Source organism: Oncorhynchus gorbuscha, linkage group LG17 (assembly GCF_021184085.1).
Source record: "Oncorhynchus gorbuscha isolate QuinsamMale2020 ecotype Even-year linkage group LG17, OgorEven_v1.0, whole genome shotgun sequence".
Lineage (NCBI taxonomy): Eukaryota > Metazoa > Chordata > Actinopteri > Salmoniformes > Salmonidae > Oncorhynchus > Oncorhynchus gorbuscha.
In genome coordinates, this window is record NC_060189.1 from 6,106,697 (window position 1) to 6,119,547 (window position 12,851).

At 46.6% G+C, this 12,851-nt stretch overlaps 1 protein-coding gene across 1 annotated transcript in view; it reads right to left on the minus strand.

The window, feature by feature from the left end:
* Positions 1 to 1,108: 1,108 nt before the first annotated feature.
* LOC124002106 (fibronectin type III domain-containing protein 4-like) overlaps positions 1,109 to 12,851 on the minus strand; it is a 21,157-nt gene continuing 9,414 nt past the window's right edge. Inside the window, exons 3-8 of the mRNA XM_046309386.1 lie at positions 11,649 to 11,764; positions 6,987 to 7,088; positions 5,990 to 6,089; positions 5,781 to 5,870; positions 1,243 to 1,406; positions 1,109 to 1,168 (exon numbers count right to left, since the gene is read on the minus strand). Coding sequence (XP_046165342.1) covers positions 1,127 to 1,168; positions 1,243 to 1,406; positions 5,781 to 5,870; positions 5,990 to 6,089; positions 6,987 to 7,088; positions 11,649 to 11,764 — 614 coding nt within the window. The 3' untranslated portion in view covers positions 1,109 to 1,126. The remainder of the gene's footprint in view (positions 1,169 to 1,242; positions 1,407 to 5,780; positions 5,871 to 5,989; positions 6,090 to 6,986; positions 7,089 to 11,648; positions 11,765 to 12,851) is intronic.

Consider the following 12,851-nt stretch of genomic DNA (forward strand, 5'->3'; position numbering starts at 1 on the left):
CTAACTGGGGAGAAGTAGTTCACTAGCTGGGGAGAAGTAGTCCACTAGCTGGGGAGAAGTAGTTCACTAACTGAGGAGAAGTAGTCCACTAGCTGGGGAGAAGTAGTTCACTAACTGAGGAGAAGTAGTCCACTAGCTGGGGAGAAGTAGTTCACTAACTGAGGAGAAGTAGATCACTAACTGAGGAGAAGTAGTTCACTAACTGAGGAGAAGTAGTTCACTAACTGGGGAGAAGTAGTCCACTAACTGGGGAGTAGTAGTTCACTAGCTGGGGAGAAGTAGTTCACTGGCGGATGACATTTGCCTCGTCCCTTTCTGTCAGAAGGTCTTCCCCTTGCTCCTTCCTCTCTTGTTCCTTAAACATGTTTGGTGTACGGTGGTATTGCTGTGACAATGTCAAGATTCCCTTTGTCAAATACTCCGTTCTGAATAGTAGAGGGGTGGTTTCAGCTACTGAACTGAAAAAGGGAACTGGGCTCATGATTGGACATGTACTCAAGTCATCTAAGACACTTACTGTACAGTTGTGTCACTTCCTTTATGCTTGTGTCACTTCCTTTATGCTTGTGTCACTTCCTTTAGACTTGTGTCACTTCCTGATGTCACACTCTGATGAAGGAGGAGGAGGAGGAGGAGGAGATCCTGTCACAGTCTGATGATGGAGGAGGAGAAGGCTCTGTCACAGACTGATGATGGAGGAGGAAGAGGAGGTCCTGTCACAGACTAATGATGGAGGAAGAGGAGGAGATCCTGTCACAGTCTGATGATGGAGGAAGAGGAGGAGATCCTGTCACAGTCTGATGATGGAGGAAGAGGAGGAGATCCTGTCACAGTCTGATGATGGAGGAATAGGAGGAGATCCTGTCACAGTCTGATGATGGAGGAAGAGGAGGAGATCCTGTCACAGTCTGATGATGGAGGAAGAGGAGGAGATCCTGTCACAGTCTGATGATGGAGGAGGAGGAGGTCCTGTCACACTCTGATGATGGAAGAGGAAGAGGAGGAGATCCTGTCACAGTCTGATGATGGAAGAGGAAGAGGAGGAGGTCCTGTCACAGACTGATGATGGAAGAGGAAGAGGAGGTCCTGTCACAGACTGATGATGGAAGAGGAAGAGGAGGTCCTGTCACAGTCTGATGATGGAAGAGGAAGAGGAGGTCCTGTGGAACTGACAGAGAGAAGAGTTGAGTTATACACTGATGACACAAACACATCCTTGTAGATGAAAACTTTGTTTATCACCTTGCTGCCTTGCACCCCCCCGTTGTAGTAGAGTGGCGTGCTCTGAGCCGAGACGCTGGTGCTGTAGTAAGATGGTTCGGTCCGAACAGAGGGGCGTTTGGGTTTGTCCTTGTAGTCATTGTCCTTGATGATGTCATACTGACGACAGAACAGAGCTATTACCGCTGGAGAGGAGAGAGGACAGGGGGTTGAAGACAGAACAGAGAGGAGACAGAGGACAGGGAGTTGAAGACAGAACAGAGAGGAGACAGAGGACAGGGGGTTGAAGACAGAACAGAGAGGAGACAGAGGACAGGGGGTTGAAGACAGAACAGAGAGGAGACAGTGGACAGGGGGTTGAAGACAGAACAGAGAGGAGACATAGGACAGGGGGTTGAAGACAGAACAGAGAGGAGACAGAGGACAGGGGGTTGAAGACAGACAGAGAGGAGACAGAGGACAGGGGGTTGAAGACAGAACAGAGAGGAGACAGAGGACGGGGGGTTGAAGACAGAACAGAGAGGAGACCGAGGACAGGGGGTTGAAGACAGACAGAGAGGAGACAGAGGACATGGGGTTGAAGACAGACAGAGAGGAGACCGAGGACAGGGGGTTGAAGACAGAACAGAGAGGAGACAGAGGACATGGGGTTGAAGACAGACAGAGAGGAGACAGAGGACAGGGGGTTGTAACAATAGAAATATAATATAATAGTGTGTAATAATGTTTTATCTAATTCTGTGTTTGTAACACACACACACACACACACACACACACACACACACACACACACACACACACACACACACACACACACACACACACACACACACACACACACACACACACACACACACACACACACACACACACACACACACACACACACACACACACACACACACACACACACACACACACACGACTGAGATGGCCGCCTCGCTTCGCGTTCCTAGGAAACTATGCAGTTTTTTGTTTTTTTACGTGTTATTTCTTACATTAGTACCCCAGGTCATCTTAGGTTTCATTACATACAGTCGAGAAGAACTACTGAATATAAGATCAGCGTCAACTCACCATCAGTACGACCAAGAATATGTTTTCCGCGACGCGGATCCTGTGTTCTGCCTTACAAACAGGACAACGGAATGGATCGCATGCAGCGACCCAAGGAAACGACTCCGAAAAAGAGGGAAACGCGGCGGTGTTCTGGTCAGACTCCGAAAAAGGGCACATCGCGCACCACTTCCCAGTATTCTTCTTGCCAATGTCCAGTCTCTCGACAACAAGGTTGATGAAATCCGAGCAAGGGTGGCATTCCAGAGGGACATCAGAGACTGCAACGTTCTTTGCTTTACGGAGACATGGCTTACTGGGAAAACGCTATCCAGGGCGGTGCAGCCAACGGGTTTCTCCACGCATCGCGCCGACAGAAACAAACATCTCTCTGGTAAGAAGAGTGGCGGGGGCGTATGCCTCATGACTAACGGGACATGGTGTGATGAAGGAAACATACAGGAACTCAAATCCTTCTGTTCACCTGATTTAGAATTCCTCACAATCAAATGTAGACCGCATTATCTTCCAAGAGAATTCTCTTCGATTATAATCACAGCCGTATATATCCCCCCCAAGCAGACACATCGATGGCTCTGAACGAACTTTATTTAACTCTTTGCAAACTGGAAAACATTTATCCGGAGGCTGCATTCATTGTAGCTGGGGATTTTAACAAAGCTAATCTGAAAACAAGACTCCCTAAATTTTATCAGCATATCGATTGCGCAACCAGGGGTGGTAAAACCTTGGATCATTGTTACTCTAACTTCCGCGACGCATATAAGGCCCTGCCCTGCCCCCCTTTCGGAAAAGCTGACCACGACTCCATTTTGCTGATCCCTGCCTACAGGCAGAAATTAAAACAAGAGGCTCCCACGCTAAGGTCTGTCCAACGCTGGTCAGACCAAGCTGACTCTACACTCCAAGACTGCTTCCATCACGTGGACTGGGACATGTTTCGTATTGCGTCAGATGGAAATATTGACGAATACGCTGATTCGGTGTGCGAGTTCATTAGAACGTGCGTCGAAGATGTCGTTCCCATAGCAACGATAAAAACATTCCCTAACCAGAAACCGTGGATTGATGGCAGCATTCGCGTGAAACTGAAAGCGCGAACCACTGCTTTTAATCAGGGCAAGGTGTCTGGCAACATGACTGAATACAAACAGTGCAGCTATTCCCTCCGTAAGGCTATTAAACAAGCTAAGCGTCAGTACAGAGACAAAGTGGAATCTCAATTCAATGGCTCAGACACAAGAGGCATGTGGCAGGGTCTACAGTCAATCACGGACTACAAGATGAAATCCAGCCCAGTCACGGACCAGGATGTCTTGCTCCCAGGCAGACTAAATAACTTTTTTGCCCGCTTTGAGGACAATACAGTGCCACTGACACGGCCTGCAACGGAAAAATGCGGTCTCTCCTTCACTTACAGCCGAGGTGAGTAAGACATTTAAACGTGTTAACCCTCGCAAGGCTGCAGGCCCAGACGGCATCCCCAGCCGCGCCCTCAGAGCATGCGCAGACCAGCTGGCCGGTGTGTTTACGGACATATTCAATCAATCCCTATACCAGTCTGCTGTTCCCACATGCTTCAAGAGGGCCACCATTGTTCCTGTTCCCAAGAAAGCTAAGGTAACTGAGCTAAACGACTACCGCCCGTAGCACTCACTTCCGTCATCATGAAGTGCTTTGAGAGACTAGTCAAGGACCATATCACCTCCACCCTACCTGACACCCTAGACCCACTCCAATTTGCTTACCGCCCAATTAGGTCCACAGACGATGCAATCTCAACCACACTGCACACTGCCCTAACCCACCTGGACAAGAGGAAGACCTATCTGAGAATGCTGTTCATCGACTACAGCTCGGCATTCAACACCATAGTACCCTCCAAGCTCGTCATCAAGCTCGAGACCCTGGGTCTCGACCCCGCCCTGTGCAACTGGGTACTGGACTTCCTGACGGGCCGCCCCCAGGTGGTGAGGATAGGCAACAACATCTCCTCCCCGCTGATCCTCAACACGGGGGCCCCACAAGGGTGCGTTCTGAGCCCTCTCCTGTACTCCCTGTTCACCCACAACTGCGTGGCCACGCACGCCTCCAACTCAATCATCAAGTTTGCGGACGACACAACAGTGGTAGGCTTGATTACCAACAACGACGAGACGGCCTACAGGGAGGAGGTGAGGGCCCTCGGAGTGTGGTGTCAGGAAAATAACCTCACACTCAACGTCAACAAAACTAAGGAGATGATTGTGGACTTCAGGAAACAGCAGAGGGAACACCCCCTATCCACATCGATGGAACAGTAGTGGAGAGGGTAGCTAGTTTTAAGTTCCTCGGCATACACATCACAGACAAACTGAATTGGTCCACTCACACTGACAGCGTCGTGAAGAAGGCGCAGCAGCGCCTATTCAACCTCAGGAGGCTGAAGAAATTCGGCTTGTCACCAAAAGCACTCACAAACTTCTACAGATGCACAATCGAGAGCATCCTGGCGGGCTGTATCACCGCCTGGTACGGCAACTGCTCCGCCCTCAACCGTAAGGCTCTCCAGAGGGTAGTGAGGACTGCACAACGCATCACCGGGGGCAAACTACCTGCCCTCCAGGACACCTACACCACCCGTTGTTACAGGAAGGCCATAAAGATCATCAAGGACATCAACCACCCGAACCACTGCCTGTTCACCCCGCTATCATCCAGAAGGCGAGGTCAGTACAGGTGCATCAAAGCTGGGACCGAGAGACTGAAAAACAGCTTCTATCTCAAGGCCATCAGACTGTTAAACAGCCACCACTAACACTGAGTGGCTGCTGCCAACACACTGTCATTGACACTGACCCAACTCCAGCCATTTTAATAATGGGAATTGATGGGAAATGATGTAAATATATCACTAGCCACTTGCTACCTTATATAATGTTACTTACCCTACATTATTCATCTCATATGCATATGTATATACTGTACTCTACATCATCGACTGCATCCTTATGTAACACATGTATCACTAGCCACTTTAACTATGCCACTTTGTTTACTTTGTCTACACACTCATCTCATATGTATATACTGTACTCGATACCATCTACTGTATGCTGCTCTGTACCATCACTCATTCATATATCCTTATGTACATGTTCCTTATCCCCTTACACTGTGTATAAGACAGTAGTTTTGGAATTGTTAGTTAGATTACTTGTTGGTTATCACTGCATTGTCGGAACTAGAAGCACAAGCATTTCGCTACACTCGCATTAACATCTGCTAACCATGTGTATGTGACAAATAAAATTTGATTTGATTTGATTTGACACACACACACACACACACACACACACACACACACACACACACACACACACACACACACACACACACACACACACACACACACACACACACACACACACACACACACACACACACACACACACACACACACACACACACACACACACACACAGAGTGAGAGAGAGACCAACCTGCCCAGAGTAGCAGTACAGTGGTGACGATGAGTAATTCTCCAGTCTGCAGGTTAGGGGTCAGATCCATCCCTTCCATGGTCGGGTCATCTAGGGTAGAGGGGGAAAAGTTACTGTTTGTATATGCAAGCACGTGTGTGTGCATGCATGTGTGTGTGTGTGCGTCCATGTCTGTGTGTGTGTGTGTATGTTTGCATGTGTGTGTCTACCGTCTATGCTTCCTATAGGGTAGTGATCAGTCTTCTCCAGGGTCCTGAAGTGGACAGTGTGACTGGGCTGGCTGTCTCCCTGAAGACCTATGGACTGGACCTAAGATATAAAACACAATCAGACCTGCAACCCCCTCACGTGTTGAATGCAGGAATGAGGGAGAATTCGGTTTGTTTTTTTGAAAAGTCTCTGAAAAAGTGTTCTATTGAAAAAGTTTGGTTAAAAAGTTTGGTTACTAGCAACCTTTTCTGAATGTTGGATCCCATGATGTGGTTAGCATCAGGTGCTGGGACCATTACTATCTGTCCAGGGATCCTGCTGACTAAGGGTCTAAAGAGCTGCTGGGCATAGCAGCTAGCCTAGCTGCTAACTAGCTATTGAGATATCAAGGTTTCCTTGACTCCTTGAACACAGCCTGCGCCGCGGTTAGCCCTTGTGGCTGAGACCGCTGGATTGTCCCGGACTTGTGGCTGTCTAAGTCCCTGCTGTTTGTTGTTGTTTAGATTATCTGGCAACGGCTCTGGTGAACATTCCTGCAGTCAGAATTCCAATTGCACGCTTCCTCAAAACTTGAGACATCTGTGGCATTGTGTTGACCTCTACCTCTACCCCTGACCTCTAACCCCTGACCTCTACATCTAACCTCTATCTCAAACCCTTGACCTCTAACCCCTGACCTCTACCTCTAACTCCTGACCTCTACCTCTACCCCTGACCTCTGCCTCTACCCCCTGACCTCTAACCCCTTATCTCCACCTCTACCCCCTGACCTCTACCTCTACCCCCTGACCTCTAACCCCTGACCTCTAACCCCTGACCTCTAACCCCTGACCTCTACCTCTACCCCTGACCTCCACCTCTACCCCCTGACCTCTAACCCCGACCTCTACCTCTACCCCTGATCTCCACCTCTACCCCCTGACCCTCACCTCTACCCCCTGACCTCTACCTCTACCCCCTGACCTCTACCTCTACCCCCTGACCTCTAACCTGTACCTGTACGCTGTAGTGTGTGTCTTCATCCAGGTCCCACAACACACACGCTCGACTTGACGAGTTCACCTCCCGAATGGAGCGCTGCATCAGCCCGTCCTGCCTCTACACACACACACACACACACACACACACACACACACACACACACACACACACACACACACACACACACACACACACACACACACACACACACACACACACACACACACACACACACACACAGTACCAGTACCAGTCAGAAGTTTGGAAACACGAACTCATTCAAGGGTTTTTCTTTATTTTTTTTATAATAATAGTGAAGACGTCAAAACTATAAAATAACATATATGGAATCATGTAGTAACCAAAAAAGTGTTAAACAAATTAAAATTGAGTTTATATCTGAGATTCTTCAAGTAGCCACCCTTTGCCTTGATGACAGCTTTGTACACTCTTGGCATTCTCTCAACCAGCTTCATGAGGTAGTCACCTGGAATGCATTTCAATTAACAGGCGTGCCTTGTTAAAAGTTAATTTGTGGAATTTATTTCCTTCTTAATGCGTTTGAACCAATCAGTTGTGTTGTGACAAGGTAGGGGTGGTATACAGAAGATAACCCTATTTGGTAAAAGACCAAGTCCATATTACGGCAAGAACAGCTCAAATAAGCGAAGAGAAACGACAGTCCATCATAACATGAAAGGTCAGTTAATACAGAAAATGTCAAGAACTGAAAGATTCTTCAAGTGACGTCACAAAAACCATCAAACGCTATGATGAACATGGCTCTCATGAGGACCGCCACAGGAAAGGAAGACCCAAGAGATACCTCTGTTGCAGAAGAAAAGTTCATTAGAGCCTCAGAAACTGCAGCCCAAATAAATGCTTCACACAGAGTTCAGGTAACAGACAGATCTCAACATAAACTGTTCAGAGGAGACTGCGTGAATCAGGCTTTCATGGTCAAATTGCTGCAAACAAACAACTACTAAAGGACACCAATAAGAAGAAGAGACTTGCTTGGGACAAGAAACACGAGCAATGGACATTAGACTGGTGGAAATCTGTCCTTTGGTCTGAAGTTCAAATTAGTTCAAACCGCTGTGTCTTGTGAGACGTGGTGTGGGTGAACAGATGATCTCTGCATGTGTATTTCCCACCGTGAAGCATGGAGGTGGTGGTGTGATGGTGCTTTGCTGGTGACACGGTCTATGATGTGTTTTGATTTCAAGGCACACTTAAACAGCATGGCTACCACAGCATTCTGCAGCGATACGCCGTCCCATCTGGTTTGGACTTAGTGGGACTATCATTTGTTTTGTTTTTGACCCAACACACCTCTAGGCTGTGTAAGGGCTATTTTACCAAGACGGAAAGTGATGGAGTGCTGTATCAGATGACCTGGCCTCCATAAACCTCAACCAAATTGAGATGGTTTGGAATGAGTCGGACCGCAGAGTGAAAGAAAAGCAGCCAACAAGTGCTCAGCATATGTGGGAAATCCTTCAAGATTGTTGGGAAAGCATTCCAAGTGAAGCTGGTTGAGAGAATGCCAAGTGTGTGCAAAGCTTTCATCAAGGCAAAGGGTGGAAATTTGAAGAATCTCAAATATAAAATATATTTTGATTTGTTTAACACTTGTTTTTCTTTTTGATACTGTCACAAAGCTAACTAAAAAAGCAGCATTCCGTAAAAGAGGATGGCTTTCACTTCAACAGTGATAAATTCATGAACTTCTTTGAGGAAGACATAATGATCATTAGAAATAAAAATTATGGACTCCTCTTTAAATCTGCGTATTCCTCCAAAGCTCAGTGGTCCTGAGTCTGGACAACTCTGCCAGGACCTAGGATCAAGGGAAACACTCAAGTGTTTTAGTACTATATCTCTTGACACAATGATGAAAATAATCATGACCTCAAACCTTCAAGCTGCATACTGGACCCTATTCCAACTAAACTACTGAAATAGCAGCTTCCTGTGCTTGGCCCTCCTATGTTGAACATAATAAACGTCTCTCTAACCACCGGATAACTCACTTAAAGTGGCAGTAATAAAGCCTCTCTTGAAAAAGCCAAACCTTGACCCAGAAAATATTTTAAAAACTGTCAGCTTATATCGAATCTCCCATTCTTCTCAAAAATCTTTGAAAAAGCTGTTGCGCGGCAACTCACTGCATTCCTGAACGCTTCAGTCTGGTTTTAGACCCCATCATAGCACTGAGACTGCACGTGTGAAGGTGGTAAATTACCTTTTAATGGCGCCAGACCGAGGCTCTGCATCTATCCTCGTTCTCCTCGACCTTAGTGCTGCTTTTGATACCATCAATCACCACATTCTTTTGGAGAGATTGAAACCCAAATTGGTCTACACGGACAAGTTCTGGCCTGGTGTACATCTTATCTGTCAGAAAGATATGTTTGTCTCTTTGGATGGTTTGTCCTCTGTCAAATCAACTGTAAATGTTGGTGTTCCCCAAGGCTCCGTTTTAGGACCACTATTGTTTTCTCTATATATTTTACCTCTTGGTGATGTCATTCGGAAACATAATGTTAACTTTCACTGCTATGCGGATGACACACAGTACATTTTGATGAAACATGGTGAAGCCCCAAAATTGCCCTCCCTGGAAGCCTGTGTTTCATACATAAGAAAGTGGATGGCGGCAAATCTTCTACTTTTAAACTCGGACAAAACAGAGATGCTGGTTCTCGGTCCCAAGAAACAAAGAGATCTGCTGTTGGATCTGACAATTCATCTTGATGGTTGTACAGTCGTCTCAAATAACACTGTGAAGGACCTCTGCGTTACTCTGGACTCTGATTTCTCTTTTGACGAACCTATCAAGGACAGCTTTTTTCAATCTACGTAACATTGCAAAAATCTGAAACCTTCTGTCTAAAAATGACGCAGAAACATTTATCCATGCTTTTGTCACTTCTAGGTTAGACTACTGCAATGCTCTCCTTTCCGGCTACCTGGATAAAGCACTAAATAAACTTCAGTTAGTTCTAAACACGGCTGCTAGAATCTTGACTAGAACCAAAATATGTGATCATATTACTCCAGTGCTAGTCTCTCTACACTGGCTTCCTGTCAAGGCTAGGGCGGATTACAAGGTTTTTACTGCTAACCTACAAAGCATTACATGGGCTTGCTCCCACCTATCATTCCGATTTGGTCCTGACGTACATACCTACACGTACGCTACGGTCACAAGACGCAGGTCTCCTTACTGTTTCTATGCTTTCTAAGCAAACAGCTGGAGGCAGGGCTTTCTCCTATAGAGCTCCATTTTAATGATTGAGTGTAGTCTGGCCCAGGAGTATGAAGCTGAACGGAAAGGCACTGGAGCAACGAACCGCCCTTGCTGTCTCTGCCTGCACGGTTCCCCTCTCTCCACTGGGATTCTCTGCCTCCAACCCTATTACAGGGGCTGAGTCACTGGCTTACTGGTGCTCTTCCATGCCGTCCCTAGGAGGGGTGCATCACTTAAAAGGTTTGAGTCACTGACGTGATCTTCCTGTCTGGGTTGGCACCCCCCCCCCCCTTGGGTTGTGCCGTGGTGGAGATCTTTGTGGGCTATACTCGGCCGTGTCTCAGGATTGTAAGTTGGTGGTTGAAGATATCCCTCTAGTGGTGTGGGGGCTGTGCTTTGGCAAAGTGGGTGGGGTTATATCCTGCCTGTTTGGCCCTGTCTGGGGGTATCGTCGGACGGGGCCACAGGGTCTCCCGATCCCTCCTGTCTCAGCCTCCAGTATTTATGCTGCAGTAGTTTATGTGTCGGGGGGCTCGGTTCAGTCTGTTATATCTGGAGTATTTCTCCTGTCTCATCCGGTGTCCTGTGTGAATGTAAGTATGCTCTCTCTAATTCTTTCTTTCTTTCACTCCCCCGGAGGACCTGAGCCCTAAGACCATGCCTCAGGAATACCTGGCATGATGACTCCTTGCTGTTCCCAGTCCACCTGGCCGTGCTGCTGTTCCAGTTTCAACTGTTCTGCCTGCGGCTATGGAATCCTGACCTGCTCACCGGACGTGCTACCTGTCCCAGACCTGCTATTTTCAACTCTCTAGAGACAGCAGGAGTGGTAGAGATACTCTGAATGATCGTCTATGAAAAGCCAACTGACATTTACTCCTGAGGTGCTGACCTGTTGCACCCTCTACAACCACTGTGATTATTATTATTTGATCCTGCTGGTCATCTATGAATATTTGAACATCTTGGCCATGTTCTGTTATAATCTCCTGTTGGTCATCTATGAACATTTGAACATCTTGGACATGTTCTGTTATAATCTCCTGTTGGTCATCTATGAACATTTGAACATCTTGGCCATGTTCTGTTGTAATCTCCACCCGGCACAGCCAGAAGAGGACTGGCCAACCCCTCATAGCCTGGTTTCTCTCTAGGTTTCTTCCTAGGTTCTGGCCTTTCTAGGGAGTTTTTCCTAGCCACCGTGCTTCTACACCTGCATTGCTTGCTGTTTGGGGTTTTAGGCTGGGTTTCTGTACAGCACTTTGATTGATTTGTTACTACATGATTCCATATGTGTTATTTCATAGTTTTGATGTCTTCATTATTATTCTACAATTGAGAAAATAGTGAGAGAGAAAAAAAATTGGACCGGTTAGTGTATATTATATTATATATATATATCTTTCCGTATTATCTCCTACCTGTTGTGAGATGACGTATCCGATGACATTGTCTCCCTGTGGTACACTCCAGATGATGAGGGCAGAGTCTGATCTCAGCTGACTTACCGATACGTTGACTGGAGCCACTGGCACTGCTGTTACAACACAGAAATAACTTACATATTACACACCTTTTACCACGCCATTGTTGAATACTCATTTACGATTGGCTTGAAGGGCATTCTAGAGTGTGCATAATTACATCATTAAAAACAGCCCAGGCCAAATGTCTCTCCTGACCAATCACAAAGCAGGACCCATCAGGACGTCCTGAATATTCAACAGTTTGTAGGCACGGCCCTAATATATGTCCTCTCTGTCACCTCCGGCCAACATGGCAGGTAGTCTAGTGGTTAGAGTGTTGGGCCAGTAAACGAAAGGTTGCTGAATTGACTCCCCGAGCTGACAAGGTCAAAATCTGTAGTTCTGCTCCTGAACAAGGCAGTTAACCCACTGTTCCTAGACCGTCATTGCAAATAAGCATTTGTTCTTAACTGACCTGTCTAGTTAAATAAAGGGTCAATAAAAAATTTAAAAGTAAAATAGCACAAGACAATGCCTAAGGGTCAGTATGTCCTTCCCCCTCTGAGGGGCCACAATGTCTCTGTTACAGTACCCAGAGGACTGACTATATCTCTGTTACAGTATCCAGAGGACTGACTATATCTCTGTTACAGTACCCAGAGGACTGACTATATCTCTGTTACAGTATCCAGAGGACTGACTATATCTCTGTTACAGTACCCAGAGGACTGACTATATCTCTGTTACAGTATCCAGAGGACTGACTATATCTCTGTTACAGTATTTAGAGGACTGACTATATCTCTGTTACAGTACCCAGAGGACTGACTATATCTCTGTTACAGTACCCAGAGGACTGACTATATCTCTGTTACAGTATCCAGAGGACTGACTATATCTCTGTTACAGTATCCAGAGGACTGACTATATCTCTGTTACAGTATCCAGAGGACTGACTATATCTCTGTTACAGTATCCAGAGGACTGACTATATCTCTGTTACAGTATCCAGAGGACTGACTATATCTCTGTTACAGTATCCAGAGGACTGACTATATCTCTGTTACAGTATCCAGAGGTAACTGTTCACTGAGGATGACTCTGATGCTATCTATATGGATGTATGATCTCCATGGTAACTGTTCACTGAGGATGACT